Raw genomic sequence first — 18,085 nt, 5'->3', positions numbered from 1 at the left:
AAAAATGTTTTTCAAGTGTAAGGGCTCATGTACACGAACATATTTTTTGCCAAGTCCGTTACATTCACTTCAGTAGGTCTGCAAAAGAAACGGAAATTACTCAGTGTGCATTCTGTTTCGGTATGTCCGCAAGGCTGTTTCGCAAATAAGATAGAACATGTCCATTTTGCGGACAAGGATAGGCATTGTTGCAATGTATCCGCAAAAAAGACTGTTGCATTACGGATGTCACATGGAGGTCATCTGTATTTTTTGAGGATCCTTGTTTTGTGGACCGCAAAATACTTACGGTCATGTGCATGTGCCCTAAAAAAAGTGCCCCTTTTCCCCTCACCAAGACATTAACTAATGTAAACAATAGAAAAATATTTAAACATAGACATATTACATATCACTGTGTCAGTAACAACCAGCTTTATAAAAATATCACATGATCTACCCAGTCAGTTGAATAAATAAAATGTATGCCAGAACTAGGGTTGGGCAATAAACAGGTATTAACGATATGCCGCGGTATTAAGAAACGGCGATATGGCCATTTCCTAATTACCGTGGTATTTTAGTGACGTCATAGGGGCAAACACACGTCACAGTGCTGAATGTCTCTAAGACGTCCGGCGCACATTACAGCCGGCACAGTGGAGAAGGAGAGAGTCCCTCCCCATTGTGATCCGGCTGCGCCACCAATGAGAATTACCCTCAATACAAATATAGAGTGCGGGTGCCAGTCGTATCACATACCCGGCACCTGGTCTCAATGACAGGAATCGGCAATCCCGCGAACCGAGGCAATTTACCCCAAATGCGGCACCTGAGGGGTTAGTATGGTTCGGTGGGATCCCTGTTATTGAGGCCGAGTGCCGGCTGTGTGATATGGCTGGAACCCGCAGTCTATATTTGTATTATGGGGTTAATTACATTCATTGGTGGCGCAGTGCGCCCCCCCCCCATACCCCAGTATTATAAATTATAATTATTGGTGGCGCAGTGCACCCAAGCCCCGCAGTATTATAATCATTGGTGGCAGTGGCCACAGGGTCCCCTCCCCTCTTCTTTGGTAGTGCAGTGGCAGCTTCTGATCGGAGCCCCAGCTTTGAAATCTCAGGGCTCCAATCGGTTACCATGGCAGCTAGGACGCTACTGAAGCCATCCATGGCTGCCATGATAATCTCCCTGCTGCCGTGTGCACAAAGCACAGGGCAGCAGGGACAACGTGATATCCTATGCACCCTAATAGATCTCTATTAGGGTGCATAGGACAAGGGATGAAAAGATCCCAGGTTCTAGCCCCATAAGGGGGCTAATAGTTATTAACTAAAAAGTTTAAAAACATAAAAGTAAAAAATAAATAAATACATTTTGAATCACCCCCTTTCCCAATTTACATAAAGAAAAATATAAACAATAAAAAACAAATTAGGTATCGCCACGTCCCAAAAAGTCCAAACTGCGTGGTATTGAGTATTGCATAACTTTTTTATGGGACCGAAATTGAATCAAAAGGAGACCAGCACTGGATAACAGTCGCCGCACTCTGGGGGCTGCTGCACAGAGAGGCCGGGGCTGCTGCACAGAGAGGCCGGGGCTGAGAACAGTCACTGCGCTCTGTGGGTCGCTGCACAGAGAGGCCGGGGCTGAGAACAGTCACTGCGCTCTGTGGGTGGCTGCACAGAGAGGCCGGGGCTGAGAACAGTCACTGCGCTCTGTGGGTGGCTGCACAGAGAGGCCGGGGCTGAGAACAGTCACTGCGCTCTGTGGGTGGCTGCACAGAGAGGCCGGGGCTGAGAACAGTCACTGCGCTCTGTGCGTGGCTGCACAGAGAGGCCAGGGCTGAGAACAGTCACTGCGCTCTGTGCGTGGCTGCACAGAGAGGCCAGGGCTGAGAACAGTCACTGCGCTCTGTGGGTGGCTGCACAGAGAGGCCGGGGCTGAGAACAGTCACTGCGCTCTGTGGGTCGCTGCACAGAGAGGCCGGGGCTGAGAACAGTCACTGCGCTCTGTGGGTGGCTGCACAGAGAGGCCGGGGCTGAGAACAGTCACTGCGCTCTGTGCGTGGCTGCACAGAGAGGCCGGGGCTGAGAACAGTCACTGCGCTCTGTGTGTGGCTGCACAGAGAGGCCAGGGCTGAGAACAGTCACTGCGCTCTGTGCGTGGCTGCACAGAGAGGCCAGGGCTGAGAACAGTCACTGCGCTCTGTGGGTGGCTGCACAGAGAGGCCGGGGCTGAGAACAGTCACTGCGCTCTGTGGGTGGCTGCACAGAGAGGCCGGGGCTGAGAACAGTCACTGCGCTCTGTGGGTGGCTGCACAGAGAGGCCGGGGCTGAGAACAGTCACTGCACTCTGGGGGCTGCTGCACAGAGAGGCCGGGGCTGAGAACAGTCACTGCGCTCTGTGGGTGGCTGCACAGAGAGGCCGGGGCTGAGAACAGTCACTGCGCTCTGTGGGTGGCTGCACAGAGAGGCCGGGGCTGAGAACAGTCACTGCGCTCTGGGGGCTGCGGTAATATGGCTGTAGTGTGTAGGGACTAAGACCCATATGGGAAGCGCCAGTCTTTAGTAAATGACCCCCATTGTTTTATTTGACTGAAGGGCATCTTTATGATGCCAAGGTGCCCTTCCTGACAATGTGCACCTATGATTGGCACACTCTGAACAACCCACTTATCAGGGTTTTCTGCTAGGATGTCCCATTCTCTGTGGGAGTAGTGAAGATGGCTGATCGCTGCTATCTCCAGCACTCCCATAGAGAATGAATGGAGCAGCAGGGGGCACGGCCGCTCCATCAGATTTGGGGGGAACAGTGCCCCCGTTCTTGGTGGACAACTATGAGATATTACTGCATGGGTGCATCAAGGAGACATTATAATGTATGGGGGCAACAACGAAACACGAGTACATGTTTTGAGTGTTTTTTTTCTAAATGGGCGATTATCGCGATATATATCGTTATCGCGATAAATTTCTTAATATCGTTATCGTGGGAATATTTTTGATATCACCCAACCCTAGCCAGAACAGCCAATTTCTGGTCACCTGGCCTCCCAAAAATCATAGAATCAAGTGATCAAAGAGTCCTATGTACCTCACAATGGTGCCAATAAAACATCACTTTATATGGCAAAAAGGAGCCTTTATACAAGACCATCACCAGAATAATAAAAAAAACTGACAATGGCAGGTTTAGAAAATCCTTTCTGAATCCTGCAATGCCCCCAGACTGCAGTTTATGTCCACATTTATGGGATTTGAGTAGCAATAGAACCCGCTGGGCACAGCATATAGGTGACTGAAATGCCATATCTGTGGAAAACTTCCAATTTGAATTTCAGTCCCCTGCTCATTAATTTCTGCAGAACACCTGTGGTGTCAGAATTCTCGGTCCATCCCTTTAAGAGGTTGTCTCACTTCATCAAATGTAATTTATCATATACATAAAGTTAAAGGGGTTATCCTCAGGATAGATCATCAATATCAGATCTGCAGGGGTCCGACCCTCGGTACCCCCACCAAACAGCTGTTAGAAGAGGCTGGCGCTTTGTGAGCGCCATGGACTCTTCCTAGGCCATGTGATGTCACTGTACATTGGTCGCGTTGCCTAGTTGAGGCTCAGCCCCATTCAAGTCAATGGGGCTGTGCTGTAATATCAAGCACTGCCACTGTATAATGTATTGGTAAGCTGCTGGGAGGCCACGGTGAGCACTGAGGCTTCCCAAAACAGCTGATTGGGCGGCAGTGCTGAGACTCGGACCCCCGCCGATGTGATAATGATGACCTATACCCTACAAGGCACTTACTAATGTATTGTTTGTCCATATTGCCTCCTTTGCTGGCTTGATTCATTTTTAATTTTAAACTGATTGTATCAGGGGTTATACCACCATCCGGTAATCCAGTAGTGGTGGTCGTGCTTACATTTTCTCCACGTTGAGCGGGTGTACAGAACCGACGGGGAAGGCAGGAACGGTAAAAAACCATCCTTGCCTTCTCTATGGGGAGCCTTGCTGCCACTGACAGCGGACTCCCCGCTCCGACAGCCGCACGATTAGTGTGTCGCTGCAATCTCTGCAAGGATGTGTTAATACATCCGTGCAAAGATGAAGGATGACCACACAAACGGATATAGTCAACTTGTGGTCAGGAACTGGTTAAAAAGCATGATAAATCCAATAGAGCAGTTTTTTAACGCAAGATGTTTGTTAACAGCGTCAACCACTCATTTACCCATAGCCATATATGTTACTGTGGAACATAAATGCGGAATAGAACCACGGATCAGAACCCCATGGAAGTATGACGGAGTGCTTCCGTGGTGTTTCTGTCCGTGCTTCCGCACCGCAAAAAAAATAGAATGTGTTCTATTTTTTTTTGCGGTGTGGACAGACCATGGACCTATTCAAGTTGAATAGGTCTTGATCCGTCCTGGCTGCCGCAAATTGCGGTCCCCAATGCACGGAACGGATGCACAACGTTCGTTGGAGCCTCTGATGTGAACAGGGTCTAATTCAACTCTTCCTCTATAAAAAGGCACTGGGGGAGATTTATAAAACTGGAGTAAAGTAGAACTGGCTTAGTTGCCCATAGCAACCAATCAGATTCCACCTTTCATTTTCCAAAAGAGCTGTGAAAAAACAAAGGTGGAATCTGATTGGCTGCTATGGGCAGCTAAGCTAGTTGTACTTTACTCCAGTTTTGATGAATCCCCCCACTATGGGTTGTAGGGCACTTGTTGAACATGTATGTTCAGGTGCGGCAGACAATGGTGCATCATGAGACTAATGTGTGACATCACTTTGATAGGTAGAGGACAACTTCTGATGTTTAGAAAAACTTTTTGTTCCTTTCTAAAGTTTGTTTCTACCATGAAACTTTCTTCTGTTTTATAGCCTCTTTCAGCATTTAATGGCCATATGCTATTACTGCTTTTTTCATGACCTTTTTACAGCATTTTTTTTACCCCTTTGTTATTTTTTATTTTTTTATTTTTTTATTTCACATACCGGTACATATTTCAGGCATCTTTAAATTCCCATAGGAAAAACACCTGAAGATCCAGAGCTTGCACCATTTTGCTAAAAACACAATGCTAAAAAAGTCACAGATTAAAAAAGTGACGTAAAAAAGTTTCAAAATGGCTTCCACCGTATTTTCTCTCTAATTTGCGATTTTGTTTACATTTTCATTGCCATTTTTCAAAAGTGGCAGAATAGCAGATGGGGCTTGGTGTGTGGGGTGGGGGGCAGACCCAACAGATTTAGTATAATTTACACTAGAAACTGGTGCAAATTATATCCGAGTTCTATGGCAGCTCATAGCAGGGGTAGATCTTATTTCCTGGCGAAGACTGATGTAGGAAGTGCCAGTCTTAGGGCTCATTCACATGACCGTATGGACGTGTTGCGGACTGCAAACAGTGGGTCCACAATACACGGGCACGGGCTGTGTGAACTCCATGCTGCAGATGGGTCAGCGATCTGCAAGATATGGCAAAAGATATGACATGTCCTATCTTATGATGCGGAGGCATGGATCGGAAGTCCACAGAAACACTCAGAAGCCCCTTTGGGTCTGTGCCCTGCAAAAGATAGTACATGTCCTATCTTTTGCCATATCTCGCAGATCGCTGACCAATTCAAATCTATGGGTCTGGACTGCAGCATGGAGTTCACCCGATGTAACACGGGAACGACAGCCATGTATTTGTCTTAGTAAAACTGCCCCTATGTGTGAAACCAGTCTTACTTTAGTAAATCAACCATGTTCTTAAAGTTTTCAAGGTGGTAGACTCCATAAGATTCCCTAGACAAACTGTTATATGAAGGTGAATAATATACGATGCACCTTCACATTATCTATATCTGGTAGCACAATACAGAACTTGCATTGATTAGATTGATTAGATATTGAACTCCATTCATTAATAGATTATTTTTCAGACCTGTATATGACACCATTTTCCCATTCGTTTTTTCACCTTTAAGTTTTCAGAAGTTCCAATTTTTAGGACTTTTCATCATCTACCTGTATTGGACCTTCGGGTTCTGGTCTCATAGCTGAGAAGACAGTAGAATGTGTACGGTGACAACACGGACTCACGTGACCTGCATTATCTGTTCATTGTCTCCTCAATGTCGCCTCACGTAGGCACAAGCACAACCTCTTGAGCAGCATACCCCTTCAGTCTTCCATTATCTCATTAAGACATACACCTACTGCCACACAGCCCACCGGCTTCCTGTAAGGAGTATCATCGTATGAAGAAGTCACATCCTGCAAAGCCTGTCAGCACAGTCCACAATTACCAGCATTGACTCGCTCTAATGTGGACTGCTCTCTCTGTTTATAGGCCGTCTCTTTCTGTCACACATTTTGCATTAATATTCAGCTCCCATCACACTCTCTCTGCAGTAATTCAAAATCTGTCAGGCAGCCGAGAGAGGAGAGAGAGGGAGCGAAAGTCAGAAGGAGGGAGGTAAGAGCGAGGGGAAGAGAGAAGGGACAAATAGTGTTTGAGAGGAATAAAAATAATAATGAAGATTGGTATTGGTGGTTATATTTATTAAACGTGGACATTGGAGGGAAATTGGAGTGACAAAGGATGGAGAAATGATGAAGATCATAATGGAACCTAAGAAGAAAAAGATGTAAGAATGTTACAGGAGGTTGAGAAGAGAACAGGTTGTGCAAAGCAAGGGATGAGGAAAAAAGTATGCAAGGGAAACGGGAAATACACATCTCAAGTGGGAGGAAATGATAAGTACCAATGTGCCTGGTCAAGAGGAATGTAGGTCCTATCTACACTGAGCATCAAAAAAGAAAGATTAAGGAATAGAGTAGGGGAGGAGGAAGAAGCTGTGATAGGGTAATCAGGGAGGAATAGAAGTGAGAGAAGGGCCAAGGAGATAAGACCAGTGATAGACGATGAAGGGCTGTCTATTGATCAAGGTGAAGCTTGGTGAGTGTGGGGCGGGGGTGAGCAGGTCTGAGGATTGTAGAATACTGGGGGGGGAGAAGCATGAATGGACAACCCCCCTTCTCCTCCCTCTGTCCTCCCTCCTCACTCTCTCCCTCCTCTGCTGCTGACAGTTTAACTGAAACGGCAAAAGAACAGGGAGAACTGCAGACAGCCGTGCTTCCCCTCAGCTTCTTCATCCATTGCTTTGACAGTCCCTTCATCCCTTGATCTCCCCAGCCCCTTATGTTTATCTTCTTGTATTCCTGTCTTGCTTGTCTCCCCATATCTTCATTTATTTCCCGTCCATTTGTCATTATTTCTCCTCCTCTGCCCTTTCCGCTCTCCTTTGGATTGCTACTCCCCATCATTCTGACTCACTGTAGCTCTGTACATCCCTTCTGTATCCCTTTTTCACTGTAATCTTGTTTCTTCCCTCCATCTTATTCAACAGAAACCCTCCTTGCCTTATTACTTTCTTTCTTAAAATACCTGTTTTGGTTTTGCTTTAAATTGGGTGGCTGAGGTGAGGTGATTTAAGGACAGGTAGAGAGCAAAGTAGCCCTCATCAAGGTGGGGGTATTACATTGGAGAGAAAGGCTTGGAAGGGAATTTAAGAGCACTATGAAATTGGGGGAGTGTCCGTGGCCTATTATGGTGGTCTTGGGGCCCAGGACAATTGTTGAGGGGTACCACTCACCAACAAAGTTGAGATGTTGAAAGTTTGGAGAAGTTGTGAGCTGCTGGCCACCCACATGGCATGCCCACATCCACTCAGCACCATCACCTATGTGTTTGTTTACAGCCCCGGGCCCCTGGACACGAGGAGCACCGGCCCTCGGGGGCCCAAAAGAAAACTGTACAGCGCGGTACCTGGGAGAACATTCATAGCAGTGAAGTCATACGAACCGCAAGGACCTGGAGAAATCCAACTCAACAGAGGGGAAAGAGTGAAGGGTGAGTGTGAGACTCCAACGTTTCATAGCTTAGTGAGCCCATGAAATACAGTAACCCTACAGACAGATGACAACCAGTGAAGTTTTCCAAAGTGACACACAATTATATGATCCAGTTATAGGATGAATTTAAAGTTTAGTGCATGAAAATCATGAATCATGTATGCCTACTTACTGTATGAAAAAGAAGAGAAATAAGTGCACCCAAAAGCTAAGTGCCAGGGCTCTTGGATGGACTGCATGACTTCCATTATATGTTACAGAGATGCAGACATGTCCATTATGTGTTACAGAAGCCTCCTCTCCTCTCCTTTGAGGTGTGTGTGTGTCACAGGAGCCCCTTGCTGCTGAGGTGGGTGTATCACGAGGGCCAGGCCTCTGCTGTGTGTATATGACAGAGCCTTGACCATGTCTCACTCTTAGGCCCCCTGCACACGAACGTGTGCACCTCGTGGGCGTGCAAAATGCAGGCCGCTTTAATGGGTCAGCGATCCGTGCGTTCCGCAAAAAGATAGGACGTGTTCTATCTTTTTGCGGAACGGAAGTACGGGACGAAACCCCAGGGAAGCACTCCGTAGTGCTTCCGTAGGGTTCCATGCTTCCCTTCCGCTCCATTTCACATCTCCGTGTATTGCGGATCCGCAAATGCGGTCCGCAATACGGCAACGGGAAGCATGCGTTCGTGTGCAGGTGGCCTTAGAGGTGTGTATTTAGTAACATATGGCCTTCTGTGAGATGCGTTTCCTACAAGCCAACCTGCATTCCACCCACTGTGAGTGTGTGTATTAAAAATGATGACTTTTAGGGAACTTATCAGGTTCCTGTTGCGCAAACCACAAACAGCATAAAAACCCAATGTGGGCAAGTCTGAGAATTGAGAGATGAGCCAGCCGCCCATGTGGCTTCTCCCCGCTCTGCTTGGCTTTATTGACGGGTTTCTCCCTGTTTGTGTATAGAAAAACACTAGTCAATCAAGGTGGGCAGTGCAAGGAGAAGCCACACAGCCGTTTCTTTTACCTTTTATATGTTTTCTCTGGAACACCACAACACTTCAGACGGGCGTAGTGCGTTGCAAAACACGGACACTGGCCGTGTGTGTTGCGCAATTTGCGGACCGCACATGGCCGCAACCATAATAGAAAATGCTGCAATTGTAGACAAGAATAGGATAAGCTCTATCTTTTCTGCAAAACCACCGATGCAGAGGACAGCATCTTTTGCGGCCCCATTGAAATGAATGGGTTTGCACCCTTTCCGCAAAATTGCGGAAGGGATGCGGACTCATTTATACGGCCGTCTGAATGAGCCCTAAAAGCTAGCTCCCTGTTATAAGAGACCCTGTCAGGATTTTTTACTGCTTGTGGTTCTGGCATCATAAACCCAATAGCGGGTTCCCTTTAAAGCGGTCTTTTGGCATTATACCAATATGGGTGAAATAGAACTGCATATGATGGTAGAACTGTATAAAAGTCTGTGTTTATATTTGTTTAGTCTTTAAAGGCGCAATCACGCGCGCCGAGCGGCAGCAGATTGTCTGGAAGGAAGCGTTCCTTCCCGACAGTTGGCTGCCCGTTCAGTAGGGGTAAAGCGCTACATTTACATGCAGCGATCACCTCCATAGTATGAGGATGAGGGATCACTATTGCGATCACTCGTCCTCATACAGAATAAATATTTCTGGGCAGCAGATCGCTGTTTAGACAGCACAATGCCTGCACAGACGACAGGATCACCCGATGCACGAGCGCTTCGCTCATTCATCAGGTGATTGGCGGCACATAATTAAGAACTAAATCCACCTTAAAAGCATGTGCTTGTCTATCTAGATCTATGTGATCTTTTTTTTAATGAAGTTTGAATGCTTTGTGTTTTCTGAGTTCACACATTTTAGTGTAAATCTAAAAAAAATTGAATGTTTACCATCGATTTTGTTAATTTTTATGTGATGTTTCATTTCTTAATATACCTTTATAGAGGTCAGAGGTCCATTTTTCTGATGAAGAGCAACACTAGACGCAGCTTAATTGAATACAACTATGCACTGAACTAAACCATAACACAGGATGCAGTAAGCTCCTGAGCTCCCCCTAGGGGTGGCTGCAAGCAAAAGTTATTTTTTAAATCTATTTAAGGCATTTTTGCAGGCAATATATATATTGATGACCTATCCATCACAATCTGATCGGCAGGTGTTCGACACCCGGCACCCAAGCCTATTAGCAGTTTGAAGAGAAGGTGGCACTCCAGGCGAGCGCTGCTTCCTCTTCATTACAGTGCTTGTCATCTTGGAAGTCTCAGCGGTGCAGTGTAATGACAAGTACTCGCTCCATTCACTTGAATGGAGCAAGTGCTTGTAGTTACAGTTCACCGCTGCTTCAAGGTAGACGACGCGCAGCAGTGTAATGAAGAGGAAACAGTGTTTGGAGCCATGCCTCCTCTACAAACAGCCCATTGGCATAAGGCTAGGTCTACACAACGACAGTTGTCGCGCGACAAAAAGTTGCGCGACAGGATAGGGCGCACAGTTGTCGCGCGACATTTTGTTGCACTAATGTCGCACGACAATTTTATAATGGCATCTATGGTGTCGCACTGCAACATGCGACATGTTGCGACTGCGACGCGACAGTCGCAGAAAAATCCATCGTGAATGGTTTGTCTGCGACTGTCGCGTCGCAGTCGCAGCATGTCGCATGTCGCAGTGCGACACCATAGACTGCCATTATAAAAATTGTCGCGCGACATTGGTGCAACAAAATGTCGCGCGACAAATGTCGTCGTGTAGACCTAGCCTAAAAGCTTGATAAATCATCCCCTGTGTGTGCAGCAAAAAAGCTCTGGCCACTATAAAGAAATATCAAGAAAAAAATCACTACAGAATTTTTGACTTAAAGTTTAACTGTCGTTCTTTTTTGTAATGTGTAGGGGTAGTGGTGTTAACCATTTTAGTAATATATTTTAATTACTGAAATCGTACATTTCTATTAGAAAAATAGCTGTAAAGTGGCCCATTTTGAGCCTTAGCAACGCTCCTCTGTCTTCTGTTTACATAAAGGGGATGTCTTATCTCAGCAGGTGGCATTCATCATGTAGAGAAGTTAATACAAGGCACTTACTAATGTATTGGGATTGTCCATATTGTCTCCTTTGGGGGCTGCAAGCATGTGTAAGCAATTGTGTCATAGCCATGGAAATGGGCAGTGTATAATGTGATGGAAAATTGAATCCAGCCAGCAAAGGAGACAATATGGATAATAACTATACATTAGTAAGTGGCTTGTAGTAACTTTCTCTAAATTATCTGACTTGCTGAAGTGGCACATCCCCATTAAGTTAACAGAAGACAGGGAGCGTTGGGCTACTTTCACACTCGCGTTTGGTGCGCATCCGTCATGGATCTGCACAAACGCATCCGTTCAGATAATTCAACCGCATGCATCCGTTCAGAACGGATCCATTGGTATTATCTTTAACATAGCCAAAACGGATCCGTCTTGAACACCATTGAAAGTCAATAGGGGGCGGATCCGTTTTCTATTGTGCCATATTGTGTTAGTGAAAACGGATCCGTCCCCATTGACTTACATTGTGTGTCAGGACGGATCCGTTTGGATCAGTTTCATCAGAAGCAGCGTTTTGGTGTCCGCCTCCAGAGCAGAATGGGGGCAGAACGTAGGCAAACTGGTGCATTCTGAGCGGATCCTTTTCTATTCAGAATGCATTAGGACAAAACGGATCCGTTTTGGACCGCTTGTGAGAACCCTGAACGGATCTCAGAAACGGAAAGCCAAAACGCCAGTGTGAAAGTAGCCTAAGGCACAAAATGGTCCACTTTACAGCTATTTTCTAATAGAAATGTACTATTTCAGTAATTAAAGAACATTACAAAAATGGTCATCATCACTGCCCTACACATTACAAAAAAAAAGTAATGACAATTACACTTTAAAAACGACATTATGATAAATTGTGATGATTTACTGTAAAGTAGTTGCCAAGGCTTAGATAGATAAAACACGGTCACTGTAAGTGAAAGACTGATGCTACTTTCTAATATACTTGTCACTATATTCAATTATAAAGCATTTGACCTGAGATCAGACAACCCCTTAAAGGTACACTAAAGGGGCTACAGTAAAGAAGTTTTAGGAAAAGATGAAGAAATGCACTGTGAATATGATTTTAATAAACGTACAAGCACATCTTTTCCCGTGGTTCTGCTTCCTTTTTGTTGGTTGAGAAGCCACGCCCCCTTGTTATCACCGTGGTATCTTCTGACCACGTGCCACTCCAGTCCATAGTGTGACCACAGTTAGAGGAGCATGTGACTCTGCATCCTCCATTGAAACACACTCCAGACACAACGGGACAGATATACGATTGTACTTGCACCTGGAATCTGTCGCCCAGTGCGCCAGTTTTTCTGGCACATTCCCCTTGTATGGCATATATTAATGTGCTGTACCTAAAAGTGTTACAAAGTGCGCCAAGCTAGACATATATTTTTGAGGGTCATTTTTTTTTGTCTAAACATAAATTGTGCCTCGTATTGTCCTAGTCTAAGCCATGTTGTGTCACATCTGGTTGTCTACAGTGGTTTAAAAAGGGTGCAAAATTTTGTTAGTAAAAAGATCTGTTCCAAATTGTGTCAAGAATAGTCATCCCTGTAGCACGCTGTGTCAGGGCGGATTAAGTGCATGATGGGCCCGGGGCTGTCTACCCAATTGGGCCCCTCCCTCCATTTTAGTTTAGTTTTTTTTGTATGAAGAGGCTGCTGTGCCTTATGAGCGCCACAGTCTCTTCCTAGGCCATATGACATCTTCAGACTAAAAAAAATACCCCAAATTGGGTCCTAAACTGAAAAATTTGGTCGCCAAATTTAAAATACATATAATTATAATAAAAAAGATATGGAGGAGAATATAGCACCACATACCTCTTGCATCCAGTGACATGTCCTGTCATGTAGACCTTCTCTTCTCCTCCATTTGACCCAGACCACCATGGCAAATTCTTTCAGCCACATCTCGTCTCTACAGTTTGTAACACAGACACGTTAGATTTCTAAATTTTTCCATCAACCTCCTCATCCTGGTGTCCCCACAGTGTCATCCTGCTGCCACTCCCAATACTGTGGCCGTTTTGCTCCCCAATGTCCAAGGTACTATACTGCTGAAAAAATTGTGATCCTAATAGACATAATTAGAGTCATTTATCAAACTGGTGTAAAGTAGAACTGGATTTCCAAAAGAGCTGTCAAATATGAAAGGAGGAATCTGATTGGCTGCTATGGGCAACTAAGCCAGTTCTGCTTTACACCAGTTTGATAAATTACCCCAAATGTTCCTATGGTGTCCACAGCAGCTATAATGTCCCCTAGAGTGCCCCCAGTAATAATACCACCCTCTATTGTGCTCCAGGCAATAATCCCTGTATAGTGTCCCCAAAAATAATAGAATTGCCCCTACAGTGCCTCCCCAATAGCAACACCCCCATATAGTAATTTCCACCACACTGCCCCATATAGTAATCCCCCATAGTAATTTGCCCCCACACAGTAATTTCCCCTACATAGTAATTTTCACCACACTGCCCCTACATAGTAATTCCCACCACACTGCCCCCACATAGTAATTTCCACCACACTGCCCCCACATAGTAATTTCCACCACACTGCCCCCACATAGTAATTTCCACCACATTGCCCCCACATAGTAATTTCCCCCACACTGCCCCACATAGTAATTTGCCCCCACATAGCATTTTCCCCACACTGTCCCCACTCAATAGTCTTCCCCACACTTTCCCCCACATAGTTATTTGCCCCCACATAGTAATTTGTCCCCACATAGCAATTTCCCCAAACTGCCCCCACATATAAATTACCCACACTGTCCCCACATAGCAATTTCCCCACACTGTTCCCACATAGCAATTACCCCACACTGTCCCCACGTAGCAATTTCCCCCACACTGCCCCCACACAATAGTTTTCCCCACACTGCCCCCACATAGTAATTTGTCCCCACATAGAAACTACCCCACATTGTCCCCACATAGAAATTACCCCACACTGTCCCGACGTAGCAATTTCCCCCACACGCCTGCGCCGGGATTTCACTACCGCATAGGCCTCAGGCCTACTAGGCCTGAAGCCTATGGCGGTGATCAGCGACGAGACAGGGAGCTATGCGCTCCCGTGCCCCGCCGCAGTATGTGGGCGTTCGGGTCGGCGTTGGGCCCCCCAGCGGTGCTGGGCCCGGGGCTGCCGACCTGAACGTCCCTATTGTAATCCGCCACTGTGTGTCACATGATTGCCAATTACACCATCACATGGTACAGGTTGTTGCTTCTTCCCTACAGACTGTCTCTGACAAAGAAACACAACAGATCTGCACAATCTTGGGCGCCTTTAACAACTTAAACACCTTTTATGCATCATTCACAATTTAGTACTGTCACTCCTGTGATGGCATTCGGTAGTTTGTGAGTACTGACATGCCAAAGCATACACCAGCGCTGCGAGAGAGATGAGTCTGATGCTGCACACTATCCCCACCCTACCCACCTGTGGATGATGCACGGCAGGAAAGAAAACTGTCAATCATAGTCTAGGGTCGGCAGAGGGCGAAAACCGTATGTAGCATCAGACATCTCTCTCGCAGTGCTGGTGCACGCTTTGTCAGTACCATCACAGTGCCATCACAGGAGTGACGAATCCCTGAAATTAGCTGGTCTGTCACTACTAATACAATGTTATTGTTTTTATTTTATTTTTTATAATTTTTTATTTGAATTTCACATAAAGAACAAATCCATAAAAATGGAAAAAGCACATTACTCTGACACTAAACATAGTAATTATAGTTCTTTTTCATTTTCTCTTCCCCCCCTCCTCCCCCCCCCCCCCCCTCCACGCGGGGACGCGAGAAAAAAATAAAAATAAAAAATAATCCAACACTAAAGTAGCCAATTTTTCCATACCTGGTCGAGATTTAATGACCTTTTTTTGTGACTCTTCATCACTCGTTCTTCTTTAATTAAATTATCTATCATTTTTCTCCACTGTCCCACCGTCGGTAAATCTACTTTTATCCATTTCCTGAGTATAAGTAATCTGGCCTGGAATAGTACTTTATTCAGAACCAGTCGTATTTTTTTATTTAGCTTCAAATGTTCAGTTGCCCCTAGGATACAAATTATTGGATCCCTGGGCAGCCGAACCTTCAAAAGCAAAGATACGGTTTCCATTATTTCTGTCCAATATCTATGGAGCTTGGGACATCTCCAAAAGCAGTGTATTAAGTCAGCTCTCTCCTCCCAGCATTTTGGGCACTTATCTGTTGCTTTCACTCCCATCCTTTTCAACATCCATGGAGATCGATGTAATCTGTGCACTATAAAGAATTGTGAAATTTTATGTGAGCCCCTATCCGAGATTGTCGCATAATTTTTAAGAGCATCTCTCCAGTTTTCTTCTGTGAGGGAGTCTAGATCCTTCTCCCATTTTCCTACAGCAAGCATTGTAATCGTTTTTCTCTTACCTTCCATCAGAAGTCTATATCTCCTTGCGGTTGTTCCTCCTCCTTCCCCTAGTGTAGTAAACTTATCCAACCTATCTGATTTTTCCCTCCTGTACCTATCTTCCTGTACCACTATCCGCAGTGCATTCCTGAGTTGAAGATATTTATAGGTATCCGTATGGGGGATCCCAAATTCCGACACCATTGTATTAAAGTCCTTCAGCTTATCTTCCTCAAAGATCTGGTCTAAATATATCATTCCTTTTTTTCCCCAATCTATATATTCCCTTATTGTTTCTAATTCTTTTAAATAAAGATTTTTCCATATCGGTGTGTATTTCAAAAACCCTTTAATCTCCAATATCTTCTTAATTTCTCCCCATACGTGTTCTATTAGGTTTAGTGTCCTATTATCAGAATTTTTTTTCCCCAAAAAACCTGACTCCAACACCTCTAAGTGATTACCTCCCTCTTTCCACCCCCATCTGTTTAATTCTTGCCTACCCACTTGACTATCTAAACTACCCTTTATATTCCCATATTGGGTTATTAAATAATAAAGAAACAGATTGGGGACCGCTAATCCTCCCTCCTGCACTGGGAGCTGAAGGACTTCCTTCTTTATCCGAGGGATCGCACCCTTCCAAATAAAATCCCCCATTAGTCTATCAAATAGTTTAAAGGTAGTCTGCGATATTCTCACTGGAGCATTTTGAAGTATATAAAGTATCTTTGGGAGAAGAACCATTTTTATTAGATTTACCCTACCTTGGATTGACATTGGCAGTCTTTTCCATATATGTATTTTAGTTCTTAGTTCTTTTACTAAGGGAAGGACATTTAATTTTTCATATTCTTCTATATTTCCGGAGATTTGTATGCCGAGATATTTAAAATTTTCATGTTTTTCGAGAACATGCACCCGTGTGTCTCCTTGTAATTGTCTATCTCCTAATAATAACATATGTGATTTCCCCCAATTTATCTTTAAACCAGAAAAGAACCCAAACTTGTCTATTATCTCTATCACTCTATTAAACTGCTCCCCGGTGTTTTGCAAAAAGAGTAATATATCGTCCGCATACATTAACAATTTTTCTTCTCCGCCCGCATATTGGAAGCTTTTAATCTCCTTATCATTTCTTATTATGGTTGCCAAGGGTTCAATTGCAATGGCAAATAGCAGTGGAGAGAGAGGGCATCCCTGCCTAGTGCCCCGAAATAGGGCAAAAGGCAGGGACAAGCTCCCATCTACCACCACTCTAGCCCTGGGATTTAGATATATTAGCTGGATCCACCCTATAAATCCCTCCCCCATACCGAATCTCCTCAGTACTGCCCATAGATACTCCCATTCAATACAATCAAATGCCTTTTGGGCATCCAATGAGAGTATCGCTTTCTCCCCTGCGGCCAATCTATTAGCTTCAATATTGAGAAACAGCCTTCTTATATTGGAGTGTATTGTTCTACCCGGTATAAATCCTGTCTGATCTTTATTTATTATTACTTTAATGACCCTTGAAAGCCTGTCAGCTAGGACTTTTGCCAGGATTTTAACATCCGTATTCAACAGGGATATTGGCCTGTATGAACCGGGATCTGTTGGTTCTTTTCCCTTTTTTGGGATTAGTGTAATAATTGCTTCCTTCATAGAGTTCGGTAGGTCGCCTAATTTTTGAGCTTCGTCCAGTGTTATCTTTAATTCTTGTACCAAAACCTGGGAAAAGGTTTTATATATTTCAAAGGGGAGCCCGTCCCCACCCGGTGCTTTCTCGGATTTGACCTTCCCCAGAGCTAGATTTATTTCTGCCGCCGTTATTTCTTTTTCCAAATATTCTTTTTGGGACTTAGATATCCTACTAAAGGCAATCTCATCCAAGTATGAATCTAGCTCTTGTTTTGAGTATTGTACCCTGGACTTGTATAGCTCTAGGAAATACTCCCGGAACACTTTTTTAATACCTTCGGGTGTGGTAATTAGTTTGCCCGTTTTATCTTTGATTGCACCTATCCATGATTTCCCTTTTTGATTTCTCACTATATTTGCTAGTATTTTACCGACCTTTTCACCCTCCGAGGCTAGTTGGATGCCTTGAAAGAGCAATTCTTTCCTGCTTTTCTCTAGTTGATAGATCTTCATCTTTTCCTGTTCTTCCTCCCAGGCTCTCTTATTTAGTGCAGTGGGATATCTCATGCTTGCCATTCCTGCCTCTTGCAGTTTTTTCTCCAATACCTTCCCATTCTCTCTATTTCTTTTTTTCCAGTAGTTTACCCTTTTAAACAAAACTCCCCTCAAAAAAGCCTTGAAAGTGTCCCAAACCACAAGTCTACCGGCAGAACCATTATTTTCAATAAAAAAATTTTTTAATTCCTCAGTTATACTCTCTGTGTCTGAAATCAATGGCAGCCAATGGGAGTTGAACTTAAACAACAACAAAGTATTGTCTTTGTTCAAGTCCAGCTCAACTACCATTGCATTATGGTCTGACAGGGCCATAGGTATATATTTTGTCGTGATCCTATTTTGGGACATTAAATTTTTATTTCCAAAGGTCATATCTATTCTCGACCAAGTTTGGTGTGTTTTTGAATAACAAGAATATCTAATTTCTTCCGGGTGCTGAACCCTCCAAACATCTACCCAATTAAATTCAT

The 18,085-nt window shown here is 44.6% G+C and overlaps 1 protein-coding gene across 10 annotated transcripts in view; it reads left to right on the top strand.

Annotated features, from left to right (window-relative positions):
- SHANK3 (SH3 and multiple ankyrin repeat domains 3) overlaps positions 1–18,085 on the top strand; it is a 393,399-nt gene that overhangs the window by 279,884 nt on the left and 95,430 nt on the right. For all 10 annotated transcript variants that reach the window (XM_044279905.1, XM_044279906.1, XM_044279904.1 and 7 more), the window contains one exon: positions 7,754–7,905. In XM_044279905.1, coding sequence (XP_044135840.1) covers positions 7,754–7,905 — 152 coding nt within the window. The remainder of the gene's footprint in view (positions 1–7,753; positions 7,906–18,085) is intronic.

The sequence above is a fragment of the Bufo gargarizans genome, chromosome 2, assembly GCF_014858855.1.
Source record: "Bufo gargarizans isolate SCDJY-AF-19 chromosome 2, ASM1485885v1, whole genome shotgun sequence".
In the NCBI taxonomy this organism is placed as follows: Eukaryota; Metazoa; Chordata; class Amphibia; order Anura; family Bufonidae; genus Bufo; species Bufo gargarizans.
Note: the sequence above shows the minus strand (reverse complement) of the source record. Positions and strands in the feature narration are given on the sequence as shown.